Raw genomic sequence first — 13,948 nt, forward strand, 5'->3', positions numbered from 1 at the left:
AGTAAATTTGAATTCTAGTTGAAGAAAGTTGTGTTTTTGGGGCATGTTATATCAGGGGATGGAATTTCAATAGATCCCAATAAAATAGAGGCAGTAATGGGCTCGGTCAGGCCAAGGATAATATAGGAAGTCGAGAGTTTTTTGAGACTAGCGGGATATTATCGTCGGTTTGTAAAAGGCTTTTCAACATTTTCGGGCCATTGACATCACGTTGGATAATTTTGTAATATTTGCAGCTAATTGAAAGCATATTTCATTCGTACAAAACATTAGTCTATTAAATAATATAAATTCTATGGTGCCCAAAGTAAATAGCGACCAAAGGAAGCAAAATTTTTGCGTTGCACACCATGAAATGAAAAGAAATATTGTATTTGGATATTCCAAAAGCAAATCAATTAATAAGATGAAAGAATACAAAAGGCGAAACTAATGAATCAATGAATGAATGTATTGATAAAAAGGCAAAATGAAAAGAAATAATTGACTGATTAGCTAGTGTATTCCTTTTAAGACTTGTTGGTGAGAGTGCATTCTGCCGGGAAGCCCTGAGGAAATCGCTTTGTATCCGTGCAGTAATTATATATCATGTAATTTTGCTGAACCCATGTTAGCCTTCCTTGACTTGTATAATCCAACTCCTCGTTGAGCCATGAATTCGTAGAACTAGAAGAAGTTGAACTGCATGTTGATACTCCAGACGACATCACACAAGCATCAGCACTGTAATTCCTGTAGGAGGCTGTGAAGGGCGCTTGGGTCCAATCTGCCTTCACCAGCCCACCTCTCGTGGCCCAATCATCTGCATTCCAAAGGCTCGAGTATAATCTCATCAGCTGGTTCTTAGGGAACGGAACACCCATTGATTCCATGTTCTTGAATTCCCTAATAGGTATGCCATCCACAGAGAAGCTGAAATAGAGACGGTAAAAATGTCAAAAACATAAATGTGGTATGTGGAATTGGTTTAGCTTTCCAATTATGTTTGTCACTTAGGGAGTCATTTAATATTTTAGATAAGAAAAGAAATGCTTACATTATGGCTTGAGGATTCCAGAGGATGGAATAGGTGTGAAAGTCAGCAGTGGGATCAAACCACAAATAGAATTGCTGCTCCCGATTGCCTTTGCCTTGGCTGAAAACATTAGTATGAAGAATGTAGGGATCTCCGCTCAAGTTCCCCAAGAATTCAAAATCAATCTCATCGTGAGCAGACCCTTGCGAGGACAGCTGTCAAGCATAAGACACTCATTAGTTGAAATATAGTTAATTTTTATTCCCAAATGTTAGTTAAAATGCTGATTATATTTAACAATGAGGTAGGACTACTTACATAGTAGGCAGTAACAGTGCCGGCGGAGTTGCCGGGGACGAGCTTCAGCTGCATGTCGATTTTGCCAAAGAGGTACTCCTGCTTGGATTGAAAACCAGAGCCGGAGGCTCTGTCAAGGGAAAGAGTGAGGAGGTCGCCGTTGTTGAGAATTTTAGCACGGCCGTCTCCCCAAGTGATGTCGAAGTTCTCGTAGAAATTGCTGCTTGCGTACGAGGGTAGTGCTATTAAAGAAGTAACCATAAGAGAGAATAGCAGCATCTTCACAACATGTGAAGGAGAAAGCAGAGACGAAGCCATATGTATTATTCTGAGCACAAGGAGATCGAGAACGGCAGAGAAGGAGGGATCGAGGTCGTTGGTGTTGTGCTGGGGATGGGAATTTGGGCTTTTATAGTGCAGAGAGAAGTGGGAAGGAAGGTGAAAATGAAGTTTCTGGTTTATTGGTTTAGAGCTGGGGACAGTTGGCATGGAAGCAATGGGAAGTAGCTGTCAAACTCGAGGCCATACACATACACCTGCTCGATCGCTGCATTCCCCTCATATATGATATAGCCCCCAGCACAGCCGTGGGCCATGGGGCATGGGCCATGGGCCCATGGCCCACTCGCGATCGCGTTCATCCAAAAGCAAAGAAATTAAAACCTTGATTCAGGACAGCTGGCCGCCTGGCCGGGTTCTAGTTGTTTTGAGGAATCCAGGTTGTCACAGGCTCTGGTGGTCAGCGCGCCTTTTCTTAATTGTGCTTGTTGGGCGGGTTTGTGTTTTGACTGTCTATATATAATTGCTTCTTAAATTATAAATATATTAAGAATTTTTCTTTTTATATGTTTTATATTAACAGATATAAGAATTAATTTATCACACATTTAGTATTTAAAATTTGACGCATAAAGGGACAAGTTTTCCATTGTGAGTGTCTAGGATACATTCCAAATAGTCGGGCAAGAATTATATCCGTAACATACAGTATATGATCATATATTTATTAATATCATTTATGTAAAAAGAAAGATATATTTCTAATATATTTAAATTTTTAAAAAATAGGCACAACAACGTGTCGAGTGTTACTTGTATAATTTTCCCAAAATGGCTATAATTCTCCAATTAGTCATGGTTGAAAATAAATAAAAGCTTATTGAGACTTTTATAGTCACGATCTCAAACATCTTGAAATTGATTAGTTAGGAATAAAAAGGTGTAACGCCCTGAATGTAGTAACTCGGAAAAAAAAATATTAATTAATTAATTAATTAGTTATTTCTTAAAAAAAACGAATTAATTAAATGAGTAGAATGATGTGTATATATATATATATAATGCTAATATATTATTATTATTATTATTATTAAGTTATATATATATATATATATATATATATATAAAGGAAACTTTCTGTTGGAATTAGTGTATTCCCAAGAGGGGGGTGAATTAGAATTTTAAAATTTATTCCTAGGTATGTCCAAATATCGGTAATACACAACCTATGGTCTTTGTAATTATATACCAATTGCGCAGATAATGATATGCAAAAATTAAATCATGCGCAACATTCATAATCTAATGAAAATAACGTACATGTGTCGTAAATAAATTGCAGTATTATAAAGTAGACACACAATATATAATCAAGACTTTGTCAATACTACCTACGTCCCCGCCTCAGCTCGCAAGCCCGAGAATTACCACTATTACTCACTTAACGGATGGAGCGGGCACCGGTTATAATTAGGTCAAATTCTCAGGGCTGACTTTAACATTTACAAGTTCTCCTTACAGGGGGAAGAAGGCCCTATCGATCCTTACGGGCTGGATCAATGCCCTCTTAGGCCATGCCTGGAATACAATTAGATAAACTTTTTACTTCTAACACAAACAGATTTATATAACAATTCAGCGTAGTATAATCAATGCACACCAATCATGTAAAAACAATAAACTCAGTGTTTTAAGTGTGCAATCAACACTCAAAGTAATGTCTATATTCAATCAAGTACAATGAGTGTATCAACAAGCTAATCTTTGAAACTAGGTAAGATGTATATCTCAATCACAGTTTAGGTTTTTAAAGATTTTCATCAAGTGTAATCAAAATATTTTAAAAATATTTTCTTAATATTCAAGCACAAAGATATATTCAAAAGTAAGCTTGTGAAGAAATTTTTGCACATTCAAAAATACAAGTTCAATGAGTCTTGCAATGAAGATGCAAAGAATCACTAACTATAAGATTTTTCCCACACATAGATTTATTAAATAAAATCGGGGAAAAAATCTTTGCTCAACTCTCAATATGAAAATCAAACAATAACAATGCAATGAGAGTTTCTAGCAATGCATAATCACTCAAATAATTCTCACGAGATTTGGTTTAACAGAGGAATGAGTGTATGAGAGAGTATAGGCTTTTATGAAAAATAGGTGTTGGCTCTATGAGTCCAATCTTGTTTTGATAATGACAAATCACTTGGTATTTGATATTTACATTGAGATTGTGAATAGGAACAATATTTAGCATCCACGGAAGGTTAGAAAGTCATGGAAGCCATGAGAATTAAAGTATATACAACTTGACACAATCCATAGAACTAAAAGAGTAGAAAAATGAAGATGCAAGCATCAAGTTTAAGATCGTCATGAGAATGAATATTTAGTGTAATAACCTGAAAAAAAAAAAGAATTAATTAAAATTATTAATCAATTAATTAGTTAAACATTATTAAATTAATTTATTAAATAAACAAATAAAAATAGTATGAAAAAAATAAAATAAAATAATTATTATTAACTAATTAATTATTATTATTAAATTAAATTAATTAACTAATTAAACAAATAAAAGGTATAGTGTGGAAAAGAAAAAAATTGAAATAAAGATATATATAAATACAAATATAAGGTTATTATATAATATAAGTTAAAGTATATATTAAATGTAATTGGATGGATTGAATTTCAATTTGAAATCCAATCCATCTTCTTCAAAGCCACCTCTCTGCATCTCTCTTAGCTTCTCTGTGTCTGTCCACTCCTCCGTTTCCGTCTCTCTCTCTCCTCAATTTCGTCGACCTAATGAGCATCGATCGAAAAACAAAAGGTACTGTTGGGTTCCTAACTCCGTCACCAACATTTCTATTGGAGGGGATTTATTGTGGGAGCAGTGTAGGCACCACTCCTGGGGAAAGATATATTTCCACTAAATCCTTAATTTCTCCTTAAATCTACCGTTAAATCGACGATCAGGCACCACCACGGGGTCCTAGTCGTGATCGTCGTCATTTTGGTTGGAGTAAATTTCCAATTGGGGTTTTCTAGACCCCACTCCAAAGCAAGAGTAAAATTTGAAAAAAATTAGTAAATTGGCTATATTTAAGGGTATAATTATTTATTTGGAATTTATGAGCTTAGAAAATATTAAAATAATATTTTATTTAGGGTTGATTTAATGGAACTAGGATTTAATGGAATTAGCACACTGAGGCACGAAGAAGCTAAGGAGGGGCATCTCTCCCAGACCCAAACCTGTAGTAAGCATAGTGGGCCAGATATCTCCCGCCTCAACAAGTGTGCGGCGCGGCACATCTCCTTATACAGCCATGCCAAAGTCACGGACCCCCAACTGTACGACCGAATCTACATGAGGTCCTTTAGAAGTGGAAGGAACATTAGATGCACAAAATTCCCCAATAGGTCACGAAACAACATCCCACATATTAAGCGTAAAATGTGGGCTCATGCGTGGCATGCTACAGTATCCACATCTACATTTGCTCATAGTTGATGAAAATGCCCCTCGAGAAACTACATACGGATGCGGGCACCCACCAACTCGATGTCAAGTGGCATGACCCCTAACAAACGCTCGCATATACAGCACAGTTCGAGTCCTCCCTGACGGTCTACAAAACTGTCTACTGGTCTAGCAGTACGACCAGTGACGAGCCCCCCATCAATGGGCAGCCCGAAAAAAATTGCAACATCATGGAGTGTGATAGTTGCCACCCGTTATGGTAGGTGGAACGTATGCATCTCTAGTCTCCATCGATCCATGAAAGCGGTCACCAAATGTCAATCCAACTGGATATGGGCAATCCGATATATCTTGTATAATCCTGCATCACGGATCTATTTGCTTTACTGTGATCCCAAGAGGGGGGGTGAATAGGTATTTTTAAATTTAATCCCTAGGTGAATGTTCTAACACTAGTATGTTCACAACCTTAAGGACAATCTAGTGCAAGTAAAGTAAATATACCAGAATTTAATCAAAGCAATTTATTTAACGCCACATGCACCAGAAAGCACCAAAGTAAAAGTGACACACAGAGATGTTATTGAGGTTCGGCCAATTGCCTACGTTCCCGCCTTGGCTAACTAGCACAAGGATTACCACTATAACTTGCTCACTTAAACGGGTGGAGTGGCACCTATACAAACCAGGTCAATTCAAGGGTTGACCTCAACCAGTACATACAAACCTTACTGGGCTGGATCACCGCCCCTTCAGGCCATGCCTGCAAACACTTAGATTTTACAATCAAATGGTACAATAGATAAGTACTTTCACGTAAAGCAGATTTGTACCCAAATAATACACTCAATAAAATACGCATCAATAGCATGGATATAGTGTAGGCTCAGTGATGTAAGATTTGTTCTATCAATACTTAACACAGTATAGTCAATATAAAGCTCAAGAGTATTCAACACAATATGATCAGTATGCTGCTCAAGAATAATCAACACAAGCAGTGACTTGGAATCTAAACAGAATATTTCAACAAAACATCAATATTCCAAGTATACTAGCTAGATAATCAAACTAGTTTTAGAATGGTTTTCTTCAGTGAAATAAGCACAAAGCTAGTTTGAAAAGATTGCTTGCTTGTTTGAAAATTTCTTTGCACACCAAAAACAAAGCTCTTGGACACTTGCAATGAAATGCAAATATCTTAAGCTTTCTTAGTTTAATCCCACACGAGATTTACAAAGGAGAGATTCGTGGGATAAACCTAAGCTATGCTCCCAATAAAATGAATTTCAAGCACACACAATAATGGGAGTATTAGCACAGAGCAACAATCACATAAATAAAGATGGAACTCTCACACTCTCGGATTTTATCAAAGGGATGCAAGTTTGAAAGTGTTAGGGCACAAAATGGATTTTCAAGAGAGAGAAAATTTTTACTAATCACTTTTCTAAATCATGTGTTAATTGAGCAAATGGACTCATATTTATAGCCAGGTAAAAAATTATTACCGTTTGGGATATAATGGGCATTATTAAAAAGTTTCAAAAGATTAAAATTCAATTAGCCCGAAATAACCCTGTTTTACCGCAGTTAATTTATTTTAACTGGCTGCAGTTCAGGTGGCTGAACCGAGGTTCGGTCGCCCAAACAAACACAGCGATAAAAGTATTCTAGGCTAATTCGGTCGCCCGTGTCTTGGTTCGACAGCCTGAACCAAAGTCAATAGCAAAGCTACGTAACTTCGGGTGCCCGGTCCTAGGTTCGGGTACCTAAACTCCTGTATTCGGTCACCCGGAACTGATTTGAATTGAAATCCTCGGTTTCCCGAGTTGGTGAACAGTCCCTTTTCAAAGGGTTCGGGCACCTGGAGAAGATACATGCATTTATGGTTTGGTCGTCCAAGGGCTGGTCAACTTGTTGACTTTGTCTAAGTTCGGGCGCCCGAGGAGTTTTGTACTCCAAAGGTTTGGTCGCTCGAGCCCTCTTAACTTGCTTAGATTTGTTTTATTCAGAGCACAATTAAGACACACTTATATATTTTATGCTATGTGTGTGAGTGTTGGAGACTAGGGTTTTGCTATGGTCTTAGTTGAGCTTACACTATATCTTATGTTCATGATGTGCATGTGATAAGTATACATCCACATGCCTAAGTTACTATTACAGACCCATATTATTACAGACCGATATGAATATGAATTTCAATTACAAGTTACAAATCTTCACGGTCTTCTTGTTTCCTTAAGTGTCCTTTATTGGAATATTAATTTGAACCTGCATGAGCACTTGTCAATCATCAAATATCAGTATTTGTCATTATCAAAACCGAGTGCAACCTATAAGGTCAACAAGATCCATTTAACGATGCAGTCGTTCACATCAAACTGGAACTCCACAAACTGCATGCCCCCTCAGCGTGACCATCAGCCCATGCTTGGCTGGACCTATGCTCATTAGCTATCGTTAACACAGTGCGATCAATTGGCCTTGGATCGATTCTGCAAAAGGTGCCAGTGAAATATAGTAAATATAAAAATGAAATTATATGTAGTAACAATCCTATAAGAGCATAATAAGTCAATGTGAAGGGCCAACTGCATCCCTAGGTTGCGTCCTTCTCGGACACCTTGTGCGGTTATATCCTTCTTGATGACATATATTGCACATGTTCTTATTCCTACCTTCCCTTGTGTCCATCTCATTTCATAGACGTAAGCTTCTAGGGTTACCTCTATGCTGAGCATATGCAGGATTTGCATGCAAAGTCAGCAATGAGGATGCTAGCCAATACGTCTCGTACCTAATCGGGTTAAAATTGACTACGTATGTCGCATAGTGCTCGACAGTGCTTCAGCATGACTCAACATACTTGATAGCATTCAGTCATATCTCAGCATATGCAGCGAGAAGGTGATAGTAGAGAAAGTGTAAAACTTGTCATTTCCCACATGAGTATTCGCATCCATTTATGATCAAAGTTTGGACATTGTTTCCTTTATGTGACCCTTGTTGCACGATTGTGATGCTAAAGGTACCATTGGACTGATTGAACATCATGACTCGATGTCTAGTCGCCTTGAGCCTCCCTTTTTCCATCGCTAGCAATATATTTGAAGTAAATGCATGCCCTCTAGCTATTGCCTTATGAGTAGCCTCCCGTCAGCAATTGAAATAATTTGCAATGTGATAGATTGTTAGTTGCACAAGAGCCGTTATTAGGAGTCTACGAGCACCTTTCAGGATGGCGTTGAAACATTCCACAAGGTTTGTGGTCATGTTCCCATACCTTTATCCACCGTCGTGACACTGAGTCCACATATGAGGAGGGATCTACTCGAAAAATGACTTTGCTGGTTCTCCGCCTTCATCAAATATCATCTCCATCCACTTGTCAAATTTTCTTACTTGATGCTCCCTTCCCGCTTGCTCAGCCATAGGCTTTAGATTGACACTTTGTACTTTAGTATTGAAGTTGTTGACCATGTATCGAAGGCAGAATCAGTGGTAGGCATGTGGTGGTTGCCAATTAGGATTTTGTTGCACTGTAGCAAGAATTCCTAGATGTCTATCTGATATCAGGCAAATGTTGTCTCTATCGGTGATGGAACAAAGACAACACAGAAACCAATTTCATGTGTCCAGGCTTTCCTCTTGAACAATAGCAAATGCAAAGGGAAAGATTTGCCTATTTGCATCCAGGCATGTTGCAATTAGGAGTTTACCTTTGTACTTACTGTACATATGTATCCCTTCTACACATATAACGAGAGGGAAATGAAAAAACCCTGAATGGATGCTGCAAACGACCAAAATAAAGATACAAACGTTACGGTGTTTTCGCATCCCAGAACAAGAGTCCACCTCCACTTGACTACAGTACCAAGATTGTATGCGCACATCGCTTCCATCCACTTCGACAAAATTTGATATGACTTCTCCCAATCTTCGAAGACTTGGGCAATTGCCTTCTGGTTTTCCAACTAGACCTTCTTATACGAGATCAAATAGCCGAAGCGACAATTTATGAGCTCTTTCAACGTGGCAATTAATGTAGATGCATCTCCCTTTATCATATTCATTATCTCCCCAACAATTAGGGACGATGTTATTTGGTTATGGTCTTATGAGAGAAGTTCATTCAAACACGTGTACGGACCACCATATTGGGGGATTTCGAGAAAATTGTGTTTCTTCTAAAACATTGCACGTACTCTCCAGTTGCAATCAAGATCCTTACACTTAACAACTCGTAACACTGGGTTAGACTGCATGACATAGAAGTCATGGTGGGTTCAAGCGTGATAAATTTGCACTGTCGCGATCAACTGATCCTTTAACCAAATAGCATCCACTTACCCAGCTCGGACAATTCATCCCAGCGAGTCGCTTATATAGGAAGCTCCTCTTCACATGACAAATTAGCAACTTCTACATCAAATTGAGCATACATTGGAGGTTCGTTCATAAACTGGGCGTTGTAGGTGGCATCATTTGTTTCACGAGGGGTGGGTTCATATCATCGGTGAACTCATTTAATCCTTCACCGATTTCCTGCTCATATATTTCTTCATCTTCTAAATTAACATCGTTCGTAATATTCATCCCCTCGTCTAACGCAACGTTCGCAATGGCGAACAATGATCCTAGACCTTCAGCGGGAACTTCTTCCCAACCTCCCTATTTATCTGTGCGAAAAACAAGTATTTCATATGTTGGTGGCTCGAATGATGATCCCACACCTTCATTGAAATTCATAACAAGTGTCCCACCAACCTCCGCACTCATGTATGTTTCAATACCTTCGTCCATAGTAATTTCATAATGATGTGTTTGTTTAGTGTCTTCCTCCACTTCAATCATATGTTCGGCAGGCATACCTGTCTGCCTATGTGTGGCGACACCCATTTAAGGAATGGTTTCCACATATAACTCCACAGTTATATATGTTGGACCTATGCAGTGTGCATCCAACACAATGTGCAGACCATAATCATCTGTTACAGGAACAGTCTCATAGAGGACTGTATCATTAAACCCTCGTATAGGGTATCTTGCGATCACCCACAATGCATATTGGTTTGGATCAATATGCAAATATTTGTTTATCTTAGCATACAATTTAATTAATTTAGTCCTATAGCCAATTCGAATTGGTCAAACTGGTTTAGTACAATAACTAACACCTTCTACTCCGGTGATAATTCCTCCCCCCCCCCCCCCTCCCCTCCTCCTCCTCCCCCATATACAATAACACCATTACTGGAACACTGCTTGAGTTTCCTGCCATTTTAATCGATCCTCAAGAAATAGTAAAAACCTACGAAAAATAAAATTATATATATAAGCACGTGGCATAACACCTCTTTTCGAGATTTTAGAGATTCAAGGCTTTCTTCTTCTTCTTCAAAGAATCAAGGTTTGAATATAATTTTATTATAATTTAAAAAATCAAATTTAGTTTTCTAACAACACCGTTGCAAAAGAAATACTTTGAAATTTTAAGAAGTAAAACTACTGTGACAAGTAAAACTACTGCACTACTTAAATTTTAACATTTATGGCAACTTTGTTTTCAATCAATATTCTTACTTGATAATTCCAAAAATAATTTATTAACTCTATTATTTAATTTTTTAAAAAATCAAAGTCGTTCATTAGCATAAATTGTTGTTAGGATGACTCCGTGCTAATAGAGATTTTAATTTTTTACATGCTGCCATTGATTGTATTATTCGTCATAAAATTTGTAATTTTAATTCATAATTTATGACAAGTCCATCTATGTCACTCTAAAAATCTATTTACCATTCACATGCCCAAAGCCTCAAGCATTTTTCAATATTAAGAATATGATATTTGGAGCATAAATTTTATGGTTACCATTTAAATTCATATGGATTTTGAGGGAAAATACAAGCATGTATTAAGTATAAAATAAATATCTGTGTGAAAATTTCAATATATCCAAATTCAATATAAATCCAAATCCAATCCCTTTTCAAATATAAGGTGAATCTTTTTTCAAATCCAAAAATATTCATATTCAATGATTAACACAGTAAATTAGAGCATACATTAATTTTTTGTCAATAACAATTTTAAATACAATATACAAGGTGAATCTTTTTTCAAATTCGAAATATTCATATTCAACGATTACGGCATACCTTAATTTTTTTCATTAACAATTTTTTTTTCAATAGCAATTACATGTATAATATATATTAATTAAACAATTTTTTTTATTTCGATAACAATTACACATACACAATATAGTATAAAATACAGTACATACTAATTACAGCATACCTTAATTTTTTTTCAATAGCAGTTTTTTTTTTTCAATAACAATTACACATACAGTATATATTAATTAAACAATTTTTTTCTTACAATAACAAGTACACACACACAATACAATATAAAATAATTCTTTTACAATAACAATTACACATAAAGTATATACACATTTGCATGAAACACATTACAAGAAACACAATATCAAATTCAAGGAAATAAAATACAAAAATAGAATAACTCTAACCTCAATATTGGCGATTTCCAACAAATGCTTCCAAATCGGCAAATTAAATGTGTTATGTACTAATTTATTAAACACACTAACGAATATTTGGATCAAACAAACAAATCCTTCAACCAAACTAACAATTTTGAATTCAATAATATGGGCATAAGGTTAAAGAAGTTACATATCTCATCTCCCCCTTTTATACCTTCCTCCCCAATATTCGACGAGCAACGTTCGGCTCTCCTCTCCAACGGTCACCTGCTCAAGCGTCCAATCGTCAGCCCTTAGTCAGCAGCTATGCCCTCTGCTTTGCAACGCCGCCTCCTCTCTGCTCGGTCTGCAATTCGCGAGCAAATGAAGGAGGAAGAAGATTTTCAAAATTCGAGCAAAACTTGCTGAATGGTTCAACGAGATTTAAGTGTCACGCGTTAATACACGAATGGCCCTGCCGTTCAAAACTTGTTAGATAGACCAACGAGTTTTTCTTAAAATCTCGCTAGACCGTGCAACGAGACTTGGGATGCATCAAATTGGGAAAATTTGTTCCAATCAAACTGTTTTTTAATATTTTATTTAAAAATAAAATTGAAAATGAAAAAAAAACTCCACAAGTACGGGTAATATTTTTCCATTTTTAAACCACTTTAGTAACAAATCTATGATTGGTTGAGTTTTGTTAATGATAGACGGTGGGTTTATGTTGAACTCATTGAACACCTGTCACATGAGCCCATATCACCCATTGCATGCATGGCATAGCACTACTTAAGCATAAACTCTTTCTTAGCTATTAGTAGTAAGCACGTGGTGGAGAAATTTTTATTTTTATTTTATATGAAAATAAAAATAAAAATAATATTGATATATATAACCTAAATTTAATATTATTATAAAAAGAATCATATTCCTTACAAACTATCTAATATTATTATTAGCACAAGGTGCAAAATTTATCTATCATTGTAAGTTATAAAATAAAATTATACAAATATGTATTTGGCAAAAACATTGCCTCACTTTATTTACCAGAAAGTGAAAAACCCAGCACCGCCCGCCGGGTCGTAGATCCTAATTGGTGGGTAATGAGTATGTCTGGGTCTATTCAAACTTGAGCACAAATCAAGATTAAGTACGTGCTCTTTATTTATTTTGACTCTACCAACTATTGTGCTGCTCATTTTATTTTATTTTTAGATTTTAGGGTTTACTGACCTGTACTTAAATCCAAGTGGGTTCATTTTTAAAGGTCCATCCTTTTACAAATGAGAAAGGCTAGTAATGATTTCAATGTAAGATTTAGAACTCTCTAATGACAAGATATTATATTAATGTATGGATCCGTTAAAGTGATTTTAAGTCCACATTATCCAAATAATGTTTCTTACTTATATGAGTTTAAATACTAACATGACATTTTATGGTTGGAGGATTTCAAATCCTATAGGAAGGATCGAGTCCATTCGAGGGAATACTGTATACGGGACCTACAACATGTAATGTGTCCGTTTCTTAAATCTTACACATGTTAAAAAAGAATTTTCCTTTTATATGTATGATGTTAATGACTATAGGACTTATTTATCACATGTTTAATATTTAAAATATAAATGTATAGACACATAAAAAGGTAGGTCCTCAATATAATTTTTCCGTTTCAAGTATTCCTCTTTAATGATATCATATTTTGCTTTCAAGAAATCAATATACATGATTAAATTATGGGCGTGGTTAGCGGTTTCAAAACTTTTATTTTAAAATATTTAAGGAAATTGTATAATTTTTTTTTTATTTTATACCTTTTATTTTACAAAAAAAAAAAAAAATGATTAGTTCAAAAAGCATTTTTAAGTAACTTGAAAAATCAAGATTAATGATCAAGAATCGTCACAATTGTTAAATGAAAAATGCCCTCCCGATAGTAGCACATAATTATCATTTAATAACTTGTTATTTATGTAAATATTCTTCCAAGTATTATATCTATAGACCATATAATACCTTTAACTCTATTTTAACATAACATTTTCAAGTCAATAAGTCTCGTGCAACTCCTTAATATACTAGTACAGAGGACGTTTATTGTACGTGGTGCCATGTTTTAGGTTCTACCTTCTACTAAGCACACAAAACCAATTCAAACTCATGAAAAAAAAAAAACTTATAATTTTATTTTCCTAATAAAATTTATGAATTAAGTTAACATATATTCCATATATAATTTCAATTTCAAATAAAAACAGTATATGATAGAAAGTATTATTCCAACATAGGACAAGCAGTTTTGTTTTCATTCTTATTTGATTCCTTTCAGGTGGTCATGATCGAATGACGT

General features: G+C 35.6%; 1 protein-coding gene across 1 annotated transcript; it reads right to left on the reverse strand.

Annotated features, from left to right (window-relative positions):
• Positions 1-353: 353 nt before the first annotated feature.
• Positions 354-1,734, reverse strand: LOC131145083 (probable xyloglucan endotransglucosylase/hydrolase protein 23). Its single transcript, XM_058094152.1, has 3 exons — positions 1,334-1,734; positions 1,037-1,230; positions 354-912 (listed from the first exon to the last, which is right to left on the reverse strand). The coding sequence occupies exons 1-3, from the start codon at positions 1,628-1,630 to the stop codon at positions 510-512; spliced, it is 894 nt and encodes a 297-aa protein (XP_057950135.1). The 5' UTR covers positions 1,631-1,734; the 3' UTR covers positions 354-509.
• Between the last annotated feature and the right edge of the window lie 12,214 nt (positions 1,735-13,948).

The sequence above is a fragment of the Malania oleifera genome, chromosome 12 (genome assembly GCF_029873635.1).
Source record: "Malania oleifera isolate guangnan ecotype guangnan chromosome 12, ASM2987363v1, whole genome shotgun sequence".
Taxonomy (NCBI): Eukaryota; Viridiplantae; Streptophyta; class Magnoliopsida; order Santalales; family Ximeniaceae; genus Malania; species Malania oleifera.